Source organism: Neomonachus schauinslandi, chromosome 5, assembly GCF_002201575.2.
Source record: "Neomonachus schauinslandi chromosome 5, ASM220157v2, whole genome shotgun sequence".
Lineage (NCBI taxonomy): Eukaryota > Metazoa > Chordata > Mammalia > Carnivora > Phocidae > Neomonachus > Neomonachus schauinslandi.
Window position 1 is genome coordinate 74421188 of NC_058407.1, and position 13848 is coordinate 74435035.

A 13848-nucleotide genomic window follows, 5' to 3' on the forward strand; every position below is an offset into this window, starting at 1 on the left:
CTGCCTAACCGGATAAACCGCTCACTCGGGGATCCCACAAGCAAATCTTAACCCAGGATCAGAAGTGACTCTCCAGGGCGCACCTGCCTAGAGGGCGGCTGCTTCTGCAATTAAGCGGAAATCACATCCTCTGCCAAGGCTGCGCGGACGCGGAGCACTGCAACCCGAGCCGGGCGCGGCCCCGGCCGGCGGTATCCGAGGTGACTCACTGGGTTTGCGCGGCCCCGGGCGGACCGCGCCTCTCAGCGGTCTTCCCCGCGGGACATAACTCGCCAGGTGTCTGCGCGCGGCCGGCCCCGCCCCCGCTCCCGGGCCGAGTGCGCGTGCCTGGCCGGAGCCGCGCCCCCTGCCCGGGGAAGGTGGGGGGTGGGGGGAAAGCTGCGCCTCTGCTCCCGAGGCCGCGCTCCCCCCCCGGCTCGGGCCTCAAACCAGGCGTGGGGGCGGGGCCGGAGGCGGGGCCGGGACGGCGGGGCGGGGCTGGCGCCAGTGCCGCGGGCTCTGCTGCAGTTTCGTCCGCAGGTCTCGCGGCAGGCGAGCGGCTTCGTCGCCCCCTCCGGCCCCATGGCAGCCCTCGACTCCCCTGCTGAGTGCGGCTACATCCGGACAGTCCTGGGCCAGCAGATCCTGGGGCAGCTGGACAGTTCCAGCCTGGCTGTGCCCTCCGAGGCCAAACTGAAGCTGGCGGGGAGCAGCAGCCGCAGCGGCCAGGCGGCCAAGAGCCTGCGGATTCAGGAGCAGGTGCAGCAGACCCTGGCCCGGAAGAGCCGCAGCTTGGTGGGCAACGGTGAGTGGAGCCCAGCCGCCCCCCCCGCACCGCCCGCATCGCCCGCATCCCACCCCTTATCCCTTCCCCTCCCTCATTCTCAGCGCCCTGTTGCTTCGACTCGCTGCTTCCTGAGGGTGCGGGACCTGGTGTTCTGCCCACCTGTTGCTCGCGGGCCCTTTGTACGACCCGCCGCGCCTCCAGACTCAGACCGACTTACTTGGGGAAAGCACTCTCCTAAAATAACCTCTTTCTCAGCTTCTTCGTATATGCATCTAGATATATTAAATGCACATATATATATCTGTGTGAAAGAATTCAATTTTCACCCCTTCCTTAACACCCTCCCCACCACCCCCACCACCAATATCGTGGACCTTAATCTGGAGGCTCTGGGAGTCTATAAACACTTTGAGATTCTATGCAGAAAATTGGTATGATCATTTTTTCTGGAGGAAAATGCTCCTAGCTTTTATTAGATTTAAGTCTATGACCTTTCCATACATTTTTTGAAAGAGAAAACCTGAAAGTACTGGCCCTCCCTCTTACAACCTGTAAATTGCGATTGAGGGGCCTCGCCCAGGTATTTCGGGGCGCTCCACCCTGTGTACGGAGCGAATGGTTGATCGAGGAAGTGAAAATATTTGAGTAGGAGGTTTTGGGCCAGGGAACAACCACACCAGCCCGCGGAGGAGGTGGAGGAAGGGGACTTTGGCCCGACCCTCAGCAGCCTCGCCCACCTTGCTAAGGCGAGCGGACGTCCTCTTGGGCACAGCCCTGGTCTCCAAAAAAATTAAACTTGGAAGTGAAAGGGGATCAAAAAACGACAATAACACTATATTAGTAATTGATAGGGGAGGTGGAAGGGAAGATGGCAAACCAGCTGTGAAAATTAGAGAACATGCTGTATCATTTTCTCCCCTGCTAGAAGTCAGATAATCAGAGCCACACAGTAACTCTTTTATTAGTTATTTATTTTCTTTATTATAAAAGCATTATAGGCTTATTACAGAAAAGAGAAGAGGAAACTAATTGAACGATTAAGTTGGGATATCCGTTTGTTTCCTGCATTGTTGAACTGTTTCTTCAGGACATAACTTGGGCAATGGCAAATGTAGAACCCATTAGGAAAAAAGAAGAATGCTTGCAGACCAGAACAAAGATTTAAAACAGCAGACCCTGGGAGGCTCTATTGTTTTCAGTTTGTGTGAAAGAATCCTAAAGGATCAGGCAGTCAATATTTATATACTTGAAAGGTAAAGAGAAGATATTTAATGATTGTAGTTAATGCAATTCCCTACTGTGTGCCAGGAATTGAACTATGTGGTTTGCATTCATTGTATTGTTATATTTAAAAAAAACAAAACAAAACTTTTGTCCTAGGTGTTTTAATCCCCATTTTACAAATGAGGAAACTAAGGAGTTAAGTAACACTCAAATTCCCACCGACAGTAAGTAGCGGAATTGGTATTGAAACCACCAAGCCTGAATTTTTAAACCACTCATCAGTTATATTGTTAAGCTTTTTGGTTATTAATACACAATGGGATTTTTATTAGACCCTGGGGCCTCCCTGGTCTCCTCTCATTTTCCTCTAAATAAAATTGAGGTAGTTCTGAGAGTAGGGAGGTCTAGACAACACTGAACTGCCACTGTACATGGAGAAAAAGAACCTAAATTTACATTTGAGAGTGTGACAACTGAGGCCAATTTTTGATCAGTGGTGTCATTGCACCCTGTTTGTGCAGATCCAGTGTTAAGCTGAAACCAAACTAGGGTGTTCTGCTTGGGGGACACAGGAGATGCACCTTAAATGTTATTTCTTACCCTCTGAAAATGGCTAACCAGAAGAGCAATTAGACAGCCACTATTCAATAAATGGGGAAAATCAACAAAAGGAAAGGGAGCATTGCTGAGCATCTACTGTGTGCCTAACCTTGTTCTAAAATCTTCATATGTTTGCATTTAATTAAATCTTTAAAACAATTGCATAAGATGGATATGAAGCTCCGTTTCACATATAAAGAATGCATCAGTCTTTCAACATTTATTGGTTTCTTTGCCCCAAACCCACACGTGATCTGTCCTCCTTACAACATAGTGAATTCATGTTGCTTGGTGAATTAAGGAACTATGAAATGAGTCTGTTCTTCATGCAGGGCACTGTGCAGGTGCTGAATTAAAACAAAGACTGTGCTTGCTTTCAGGCAAGAAGTTTAAAGTCTGTAGAAGGAAACCTCCCTCTAAAAAAATGTGTTACCACATAAAAAATAGTAAGCAACCCAAAAGAAGAACAGCTAACACATTACGGAGTTTGGAAGTACGAGTTAGACTACTAGCTGAAGGGAGTTTTGAAAAGCTTCTTAGAGGAATTGGGATTTTAGATCTCAAAAATTCAGTAGGACTGGACAGGGGTCCGTGGTTGGAGAAAGAGCATTCTCGGGGAGAGCAGTGGGGGTATTCCATAGTTCACAGAATTGATGTGGTAGGAACAAATCATGTTGGGGTGCTTCTGCTCTAATGCTTAGGGCAACTACTTGAATGGTTCTGCCTACTAAGAAACAAAGTGTTTGAAATATTTTGATTACAACAGCAGCTTCCCTGCAAGCTGAAATTCGCTCAGCAGCCTCTCAGGCAGGCATAGAGATAAGGCAGCTAACAACACCTACTTACTCTAAAGCCTCAGCTTTCTGAGACTTAAAAAGGAAATCGGCTTCAAAGGAATTTAACATTAACATGCCATGGAACAATTACCGAGGGTGGTTCGTGTATGTTAATTAAAGTTCTTTGAAAAGGCCTGGGGGCTTGTGATGGTTGTGAGTATTGTTTTTATTATTTCCGTATTACTATCATGTCTCTAAAGTTGAAACAGACAAGCAATTGTTACAATAGGGTTGGTCTGGAAAGAATCCTGTATCAACACAAGTCTGCGAAGAAAGGACCCCGGTGTTAACTGCTGTTAGTTCCAGAGCCCTGGAGAATTCTGAATTGTTGACATACCTGCAAGCTTGGGGCAGCAGATAATCTGCTGAAAACAGAGATGTGATAAATGAGGCTGATTTGTTGATAAATACCCTGCAAGGGTCTTGAATGCTTCAGTGTATAGGTGGGTGGTTTTCATTGTAAATCATTCTAACCTTTGTTGCTGTTTTAAACTGTGCTGAACAGTTTAAAGTTCACTGTAACTCTTGGAAGGTGCGTGTGTGAGGGGGTTGGGTTAGAGGGCCGGGGGTCAGAGGTGTGTAGCAGCATTGTGAAATGAGTGAGTGTATTGTAGGGAGTTTTAAAAAATCACTATAAACATCACAGAGAAGACGTTTAAGAACTGCAAGTATTAGCAAATGAAAAAATTTAAAGTGTCCATATCCTATTTATTACACTTACTTTGAAAGTACTACTGTACTTATTACACAGTTCCCCCAGGTGCTTGAATGGGAAGAAAGTCCTGTTTTAAATTGTTATAGGTAATACCTGTAAAACACAGTGAACAATATCCTAATAAAATTTGCAACTTCTTTGGATATCCACCAAAAAAACTTGAAGCATGTCATTTACTTAGTTTCCCTGGCCGAGATGTTTTGATTATCTGTGATCAGAGCAAATTCTGGAGAAAGGACTGAAAATTGGTTAAGGAAACAAAAAAAGGTTATTATTAATAGGTGTTATTGGGGAGAGTGGGGGGGAGGGTGTTCAAATCCTGATGCATTATTTGTTTGCCAAAAAGGAATTCCAGGAATGAAGCAATTCTGGGAGCGAGGTGGCTGGTCCTTCAGAAAGTGGGAGGGATCAGGAGAGGGGGAAGAAAAAAGTCCGATGGTGGGGTGGCAGAGACGTGCCCAGGCTGTTCCGAATGTGATATGTCAGTAGTGGAACCTGATTTAATGTCCCTCTGTGTGCGCCTAGTATTGCCCAGGGGCTACTTCTGTCTGGTGTCTAGCAGATCGATTGCAGTGAGTACAGAAAAAGCGTGTGGGGGTTTTTAGTTTAGTTTTGTGGGTTTTTTTAAAAAAGATTTTATTTATTTATTTGACAGAGAGAGAAACATAGCGAGAGAGGGAACACAGCAGGGGAAGCAGGAGAGGGAGAAGCAGGCTTCCCGCTGAGCAGGGAGCCCAATGTGGGACTCGATCCCAGGACACCGGAATCATGACCTGAGCCGAAGGCAGACGCTTAACGTCTGAGCCACCCAGGCGCCCCTAGAAAAGTTTTTTTTAAAAAGATTTTATTTATTTATTTGACAGAGAGAGAAACATAGCGAGAGAGGGAACACAGCAGGGGAAGCAGGAGAGGGAGAAGCAGGCTTCCCGCTGAGCAGGGAGCCCGATGTGGGACTCGATCCCAGGACCCTGGGATCATGACCTGAGCCTAAGGCAGACTTTTAACCAACTGAGCCACCCAGGCACCCCTTGTTTTGTTTTTTAGAAATTCTTCTGATGATAGTTAATAAAAGGAAATAGAACGTTAGCAAAATACGATTACAAAAACTATATTCCACACCCTTAGAAATAGTGAGAACACATTCTTTATGGATAAGGTCTTGAATGAGAGTGTGCTAGGGATCTTTCAGAATTAGTGGAACTATAACAATGTTTGATTTCGATTATAAAAATTCATTGCTCTGTGTGTCATAGATAAAATGCAGGACATTCCCTTCAAGAGAAGACTGTTATTAAGGTTTTTTAAAAACCTCCTTTAATGTTATCTATGCCCTGTGCTAGTAGTTCCAATGATGGAAACAGAAGGGATGTTCACTTGACTCAGATATTCGAGGTATTTGTTGTTCACATTGGCTCATTTTTCTAAAGTGCTGTTTTGGTTATCGGCTTTAAAACTTTTTTCTCATGTATTAAAATAAGGATATACGTATTTGCATTATTTTATCTTCAGATATAGTTAACATTGATTTCACAGTAAAACTGAGGTTCTGGCCTGATCAATAAAAGCTTTTATTTTTTCTTTTCTAAGAGAATAAGCATATTATTGGCAACCTATCTATGATAGTAATGAAATATAATAACAAATATGTTGCTAGAACCTCTGGAATTTATAAACCAAACTTGACTAGTGAGTCCCATAAAAGATCATTTGGTTCCATCTCAGGTGATATTCAAGAATGTAAAATTATACAATTCTGAGATAAATGCTGGACTCCAGCTATTTTGTGCATGTACAAAAATGTATGAAGACATAAATACCATATTTCTCCTGGGGAAGTAAACAGTAGAAGGCAGCATTGCAAGTGGGAATAGAAAAAATGAGGAGAAAATCTTTGCATTAGAGTGAACTATCTCGCTTGCCTGACTTTTTATGGTAGGAATAACAGAATTTCAGATCCTCTTACAATAGAAATATTTAAAAATCTATTTTATATCTTTTGTGTAATGCCATTAGTGGTGATTGGATATTGGACATAAAAATAGTTATTTTTTTTTTTTAAAGATTTTATTCATTCATTTGACAGAGAGACACAGCGAGAGAGGGAACACAAGCAGGGGGGGGTGGGGGAGGGAGAAGCAGGCCCCCCGCGGAGCAGGGAGCCCGATGCGGGGCTCCATCCCAGGACCCCAGGACCACGACCTGAGCTGAAGGCAGACGCCCAACGACTGAGCCACCCAGGCGCCCCAAAAATAGTTATGTTCTTAAGTGCTTAAAATGAGGTAGGGAACCCAATATGTCGACTTAGATAGAAATGCATATTTTGAAGAAAAGAGCCTTGAGCATTTGAAAACGAAACTCGCTGTTACTATTAGAAGAATCCACATACTTAAATTCTTGGAATAATCAGATTTAGGCTTAACACTGTTAATTCATGAAAGCATCATGATCAAAGTACTGAAATCTCTTGATTTCTAGAAGAAAATGTTGCTCATTAGAAGCTTAATAAATTATTCCCACTAAATCTTAAATCTTAAACACATCCATAGGATGGGAGTAAGGAGGATCACATCATAATTACTGTATTGGGTTACCTTATGTCTTTGAAGGAGGAAAACAAATGGGAACTTTTCTTGACAAATAATAGGAGCTTATTTTAGACCACCAAAATATTACAGGTAAATACTCAAGCCATACAGTAAGAGAATGACAATAAATATTTAGCATCCAGATGTAGAATCAACCTTGCTAAAAGGAACATAGCCTGTCTGCTCACTCAGGAAGAAAGAGTCTGCCTATGTTAGGGGGAAAGAAATTTTCTCTCCTCTCTATATTCCCAGAATGACAGACACAGTAGAAAATATTTGAGCACCTTCCATCCACACCAGGGCAAGAGCACACCTGTGACTGCCTTCGTTACATTTTGGCTCCACTGTGGCGATCCACGGGATGGATGTGGGGCCTGAAGCACTAAGTGCAAACCGAATTTGTGTAACTAGGATATTTCAAATGGATAAAGAAATATGACTAATTAACAACTTGTCAAGTGCTGATGCAGGACTGTGCTAGAAGCAGCAGTAAAAGATGTGATTCTTTACGTCAGGATGTAAAAACTTACCTAGAAGATAAGACAGACTCTTCCTGGCCTCACTCCAACTCATTCCTCGCCTCACTATTAGAGTCAACTTTCTAAAGTCTCACTGCATCATTTCTTGATTTAAATGCCTTCAGTTCCTTGCTGTTATCAACATAGTTATTCCACTCTGAGTAAAATTCTCATTCAGCATGGCATTCCAAGTTCTTCATGGTCTGATGCCTGCAACTTCTCAAACTTCATCTTATCACCCCTACTCCCACGCCCCACCAAACAAACACGTGTGACTTATCTTACTTGGTGTTCCTATTCCTGCCACCCTCATTCCTCCCTTCTCCTGGCCTGGTTAACCTCTTACCCGCCCCCTCAAAACTCAGTAAAGTTGTGGTGTTGGATAGACACTATCTCAGAGGGTAGAGAGAGATCTTGAATGCAGTTAAAGATTTGATATTTGCAAGTCACAGAAGATGTTTCAGCAAGAGAGAAATGTGAAAAATGCAGGGGATTTCTGAAAGTGCGTTTGGAAGATTTGGTGCAAGGAAGATTTTAAAGGAGAAGGGACAGCAGCTATGAATGAGTTGGGAGGGAAAAGATTAGCTCTGGCACATGAGAGGTGGTGGGGATATAATGACTTGAGACTCATTACAAAAACCTGTAGTGAGTTTTTTTTTTTTTAAAGATTTTATTTATTTATTTGACAGAGAGAGAGACAGCGAGAGAGGGAACACAAGCAGGGGGAATAGGAGAGGGAGAAGCAGGCTTCCTGCTGAACAGGGAGCCTGATGTGGGGCTCAATCCCAGGACCCTGGGATCATGACCTGAGCCAAAGGCAGACGCTTAACGACTGAGCCACCCAGGCGCCCCTGTAATGAGTTTTTAAAAGAAAAATAATTAAGTTTGTGAGTTCTGTAAATTCATCTTTTTGACCATTAGTTGCACTATTGTGAGTATAACGTGGTATTTGTCATTGCAGTTCTAAAGTAATCATTATCAGGTATCTCCGTGAATGAACTGGCAGGAATGCCAAAGTAAGGAGACAAGTGACAGGAATTAATAGATTTAGAACCTTCCAGCATGTATCAACGTAGGACTTCGTCAGTGAGCTTAAAATCACATATTCTGTAATGACATAATCTGGCTACCGAAACGAAATGCATGCTGTACACCCACAGTTATATAAGGGTCCTTTTTAATATGTATTTTCGTGGTTATCTCAAGCAGTAATATGAGGATTGTCCCCCAGATGCCATAAACAGATCTATCCAAGGATAGCCTCAAGCTGCTTAGGGGGCTTCTGAAAAATAATGCCTTCCAGTGGCTGGTTGGTATCTTGTGTGAGGGACAATAGCCCCGGACTAGATGGCGCATGTGGCCCATCGTGTGAGGAGAGCTGTTCTGTCCCTGGCATAGTCACCTTCCCACTACACCCCCGGTGCCGACTCCTGGAATATCAGCTTTGTAAGAAAGTCCTAGCTCATACTTTCCAACCATATACCCAATATATCAGTTGTTTCTCATAGTCGATTATGTAAGTTGTGTTTAACTGGTCATGATAAGCAGCACTGTACACTTTTTGATAATTTTTCAATAAGGCAGAGCATGAATAGACTTTGACCTACTTTAAAATAAATCTTTGCTATCGTTTTTAAACCAAATTCCATTCATTTTCCAACCTGAGCAAGTACTCACCTGAATTGTATGCATGCCGTAGAATTGCGGTTTCCACAAATAATCTGGTTATTTTTCTTAGAAAGAACCGAAGATAAAAGAAGTATTTTTTTTTTTTTTAATGTAAATCCAGGGAAGTGAACCTTGTGTCATAGGCCCGCACAGGCAAAGAAAAATCCTTCACTAGTTCCAGAGTCCTGTTGTACGGTTCTTCATAGGTCCTAATGTAATTCATATTTAAGCTCCTACTTTTGTTAGTAAATGACTTTAAGGAGCCATTTAAAAATGAATTTCTCTATACAGATTTCTTCCAAGAAGGTTCAGGATACCCTTTCTCACCTGTAATAACAGGCCCCCAATTTTACCCTTAGGGAAGAAGTTAAATCTTTTTTAAGATATGTGAAGAAAGAGAACTGCTATTACCCAGAGGTTGCTGCAGAAAGTCCAAATACAAGATGATAGCTCTTAGACTTCTGGGCTCTCTTCCCACCAAAAGACCACTGTCAGCCCACACTGAAGGCAACGTCTTGTGACCAGCAGCACAATTAAGTGTAGCATTTAAATCAATACCAGCAGTGAACGCCTGCTGATCTCTATGTGTGCATCTAACTATACCTGTTTTCATGGGAATTTCTTCTATCTCCAGCTCTACAAATTCTCTTCTTAGAGCTTAGGGTAAACCAAATCCGTTTTTTAACCATGAGCAGAGAGTACTAGAAGCTTGAAAGAAAAGATGCTTTTCTGAATGTGAATGCTACTTTGTTAGAAGCAGGTTATATAAAGGTTTTGTTTGCTTGTTTAGCAGTTCTCAGTCATCTATTTCCCATAAGGAAAGCTGTAGTTGATTTTTTAAACACGCTCAGATAGAGGTAAGAGAGTCACAGAGGCCTGTCAGTTTGATTTTATAAGTGTATTAAATTTAACCAATTAGGTAATAAAGCTGCTCACAAAACCCAGAAACAAAAGACTGATTATGGAAGTCAGTTTATTTTTAACCCTAACAATAATCCATTATTTTGGACAATACTGGCATACATAACCAGAAACCAAGATAGTTCCCCCTCACAGCTCCTTAGGGAGTAAGATTCATGTTCAGACCAGGAAAGAGAGAAAATTACATTATCCTGTGAGGTCAACACCTCTGTAGTCTTCTGAGCAGCTTGGAATCCTTCCACCATCAAAACCAACTCCCATCACCCCACCCCTACTCTATCATTGCTTTGACCGGGATTGCTTATTATTTGAGGAGGTGGAGTTTAAAGTTGTTCTGTAATTACCTTCTTCATCTCCCTTAAAGTGGGCTCCATAAAATGTCTCTGGCATTCTTAGATGGAAAGGTATGGATAATGTTGCCCAATTTATATTAATTTGAAATAGTTCCTATAAATCATCACCTTCGTTAGGAAACAGAAGCACATTTGCACACTGTGCAAATGAAATATGAATGACTGCAAAAACCACAATACAGTCATTGTGATCCTCAGTGGCTGGGTCAGTCACAAATAACCAGAGAAAGTTAAATTCCAGATCACTGGTAAATTTACCAGAATAAAAATTCTGAGATATAACACAGTGTAAATTAAGGCATGCACTCTAGTTTATCCCTCTTTCTAGAACAGATTACTTCATGAGAAAGGGTAAAAAACAAATTTTCATAACCCAAATTCTAAAAAACAATGTCTCATTTTTGCATATTGTTTTACAATTTTAAAAGCGTTTGAATATATGCTTCTCAGGTAAACCTCTCTCTCAGCAACTCTTAGTGACGAGAATTATGGGAAACTGAGGCATATAAGTGATTTGTCTAGGCACACAGAGAATAGGGGAGTGTAGGCTCCAGGCCAAGTCCACATATTTCTTCTGTTTAGGGAAGATACCTGCCTCATTTTGTGATATAAAGAAATTCTTTGAGATGTAATGATACCCTAATTTTCCATGTTAGAAAATCTTGAGTTTTCATGTTGGTTTATTTAAAGCAGGATATGCCTGTAACTATGCTATGTTTTTGTTTGCTTTCTTTTTTTCTGTTTTTGGAGAAGGGCATGGCTGAGTTATTACATATGTTTAGTAGTTATTACGTATGTTTAGTAGTTATATATTTTATCCTCTGAAGAGAAAATGACTTGCCTTAGATGAGATTAGTTTCCATCCTGATTTATATATATATATATATATATATACATACTAAAAATAGTAAAAATAGTAAAAAATTCCACCCAGTTCAAAATTTCTTTAAAATCTTAGAATAGAGGGATGACTGGGTGTCTCAGTTGCTTAAGTGTCTGCCTTCGGCTCAGGTCATGATCTCAGGGTCCTGGGATCAAGCCCCACATCAGGCTCTCTACTCAGCGGGGAGAGTCTGCTTCTCCTTCGCACTCCCTCTGTGCTCTCCCTCTCTCTCTCTCAAATAAATAGATAAAATCTTTAAAAGAAAAATAAAATCTTAGAATACATTTGCTAATTCGTCTTTAAGCCACTATACTGATGGCAAACTCATGACTGCCTAGGCAAATCAGTGTGCATTGTTTGTTGTTTGAGATTGGCCTTTTAACCAGAGAAACCTGCAAGCTTAATATCAGGAGTCATAGCCTTTCTAGCACAGGAAGAGAGTCTATGGTTTAAAGATCCAAGCTTATTTTATTCCTTGTTCCCAACTGTGTTATAGTTATTTTGGGAATCAGTAAACTGGTCTCGGTTCATTCATCTGAAAACTGAGGGAGAAGCTTCCTTAGAAGGACTATGTCAGCAAATAAAGAATTAATAGAGTATTTGGGGTTGCCCAGGTGAAGATTCTAGAGGAAAGAGAATGATTGCTTTGGTTTTCCTATCAAAACCTATGATAATGATCCCTCCAGGGCTTTGGTAAATGGCAGTTTCGGAAAAACTACAGTGCAGTCAAACAGCAGAGACCAGTGGAAATGAGGAACCCAGAGTTCAAATGTGATACAAAATTGCTTTGCAATCTAAAGCAAGTAATTAGGTTTCCCTGTTTATAAAGGAGTTGATAGGAGCTGGCTCTGCATCACAGAATATTGGAAAGAAACATAAAATAATCTGAGCTCCTTAAAGAAAAGTAATATTGAGATACAAGGAATTCATATAAGTTGCCTTAAAAAGCCTTACAGCCCTCAGCAACAATGTGAGTTAAACCTTTTACTTCAATAGGCCTGATTATAAAACTCACTGATTAGCTATTTTGATAGGATACGTTGTTGCACTGGATCTTTTCCAAAGATTCTTACACCTTTAAAAAAATCCTTGCAGGAATCTCAGCTTGAAAATGGGAGTTGTCCCGTATTAACTGTTCCTGAATGTCTGTCTGGAAGTAGGGCAGGGGTAATCCTTAATACTGCAGGCGATGATGGGCTAGAGGGGCCCAGGAAAAAAACTTCCATGGGTTTTTAAAAGTGCACCTTTACATCATCTGCCACGTAACTGGAATTAATAGTTCTAGCTACCATCCACATATGTCATTAGTATTTTCCCATTCTAGATTGTCCCTGCCTCATATATTCAGTTTTCATATAATCTAAAATTCTGAAATGACTTTTTTGAGAGACCAAAATTTGATTTCTACATCTCCAGTGCTGAGAGCACCCTAGTCCCCAGACCCTTCAGTATGAGAGCTAAGATGTTCCCTGGACCTGCTCAGCCAGCCACCTTTTCCACACCAGCCAGTGTGGCCTGCTGCCCTGCTTTTCTGACAGCCTGAGGTGGGGAGTCGGGGTGACAGAAGGACCACTGAGGGCAGAATTGGGGCCTAGGACAGCCTCAGCTAGCCGGCACGTTGGGCAGGAGCCCCAGGCAGGCATGGAGATTTAAGTCCTTAAGGCATTGCCGCCTTTGCTCTGGGGTTGTAAAGAATTCCTTTCCCTCATTCTGTGTGTAGGTTCTCTGTCATTGAGGTTAAAACTTAAGGGGCCATCTGACCTTTTGCCCGCCCTTATGGAGAAATCAGACCTCTAGAAACAACTTCTCTGGTCTATAGAAAGGTGACAGTTACAAGCCTGCCTCCCCCCAGGACCCTTTGAGGCCTGAAACTGTTCACCGGCCAGGTTGTTTGGCTCCAGGAAATAAGACACATGTACAAACATAATTTGGGGTGGATTCATACTTTTTAGTCCTCTCCACAACCATCTCCCCTCCCCCTCAAAATATGTGATTCTATTAAAAAAAATGTGAATCTATCGTTAGCCTTTGAAATTTTGACTTTATAACAATCTTGCTGGGAGAGTATGTTGATATGTTCCAATCATGTTGGAAAGGGACTGCCTGTGTTGTTTTATTCTCCACATCCTTCACAAATCTGAAACCTAGGAGAGTTCATTGAGTATTTTTTCCTCTGACTTTTTTTTTTTTTTAAGATTTTATTTATTTATTTGACACAGAGAGACACAGCGAGAGAGGGAACACAAGCAGGGGGAGCGGGAGAGGGAGAAGCAGGCTTCCCGCTGAGCAGGGAGCCCACACGTGGGGCTCGATCCCAGGACCCTGGGATCATGACCTGAGCCGAAGGCAGACGCTCAACCGACTGAGCCACCCAGGCACCCCTTTTCCTCTGATTTTTAAAGGAAAAAGAAATTTTTATTAAAATCCGGGAGCCAGAAATTACCTAGGTTTTAGAGATCTGTGATTATTATTATTTTTTTTAAGATTACATTTATCTACCTGAGAGAGAGAAGGAGCATGAGCGGTGGGGAGGGGCAGAGGGAGAAGCAGAGTCTGCACTGAGCAGGGAGCCCCACGTGCTAATCCCGGGACTCCAGGATCATGACCTGAGCCGAAGGCAGACACCTAACCAACTGAGCCACCCAGGTGCCCCTTGATCTGTGATTATTTTGATTAATTTTTTGGTTTTGGTTTTTGGTAAGGCAGTGGGAGATTATATATAAAGAAGAGCAAATAGAAAGCTGAGAGAAGGATAAAGGAAGTAGAAGAGGGTCACAAC

General features: G+C 42.3%; 1 protein-coding gene across 1 annotated transcript in view; it reads left to right on the plus strand.

Moving 5' to 3' along the window:
- The first annotated feature begins 561 nt into the window (after positions 1-561).
- The window catches only part of PKP2 (plakophilin 2), a 92237-nt gene continuing 78950 nt past the window's right edge, over positions 562-13848 (plus strand). The window contains exon 1 of the mRNA XM_044914888.1: positions 562-784. Within this exon, the coding sequence (XP_044770823.1) occupies positions 562-784 (223 nt within the window). The remainder of the gene's footprint in view (positions 785-13848) is intronic.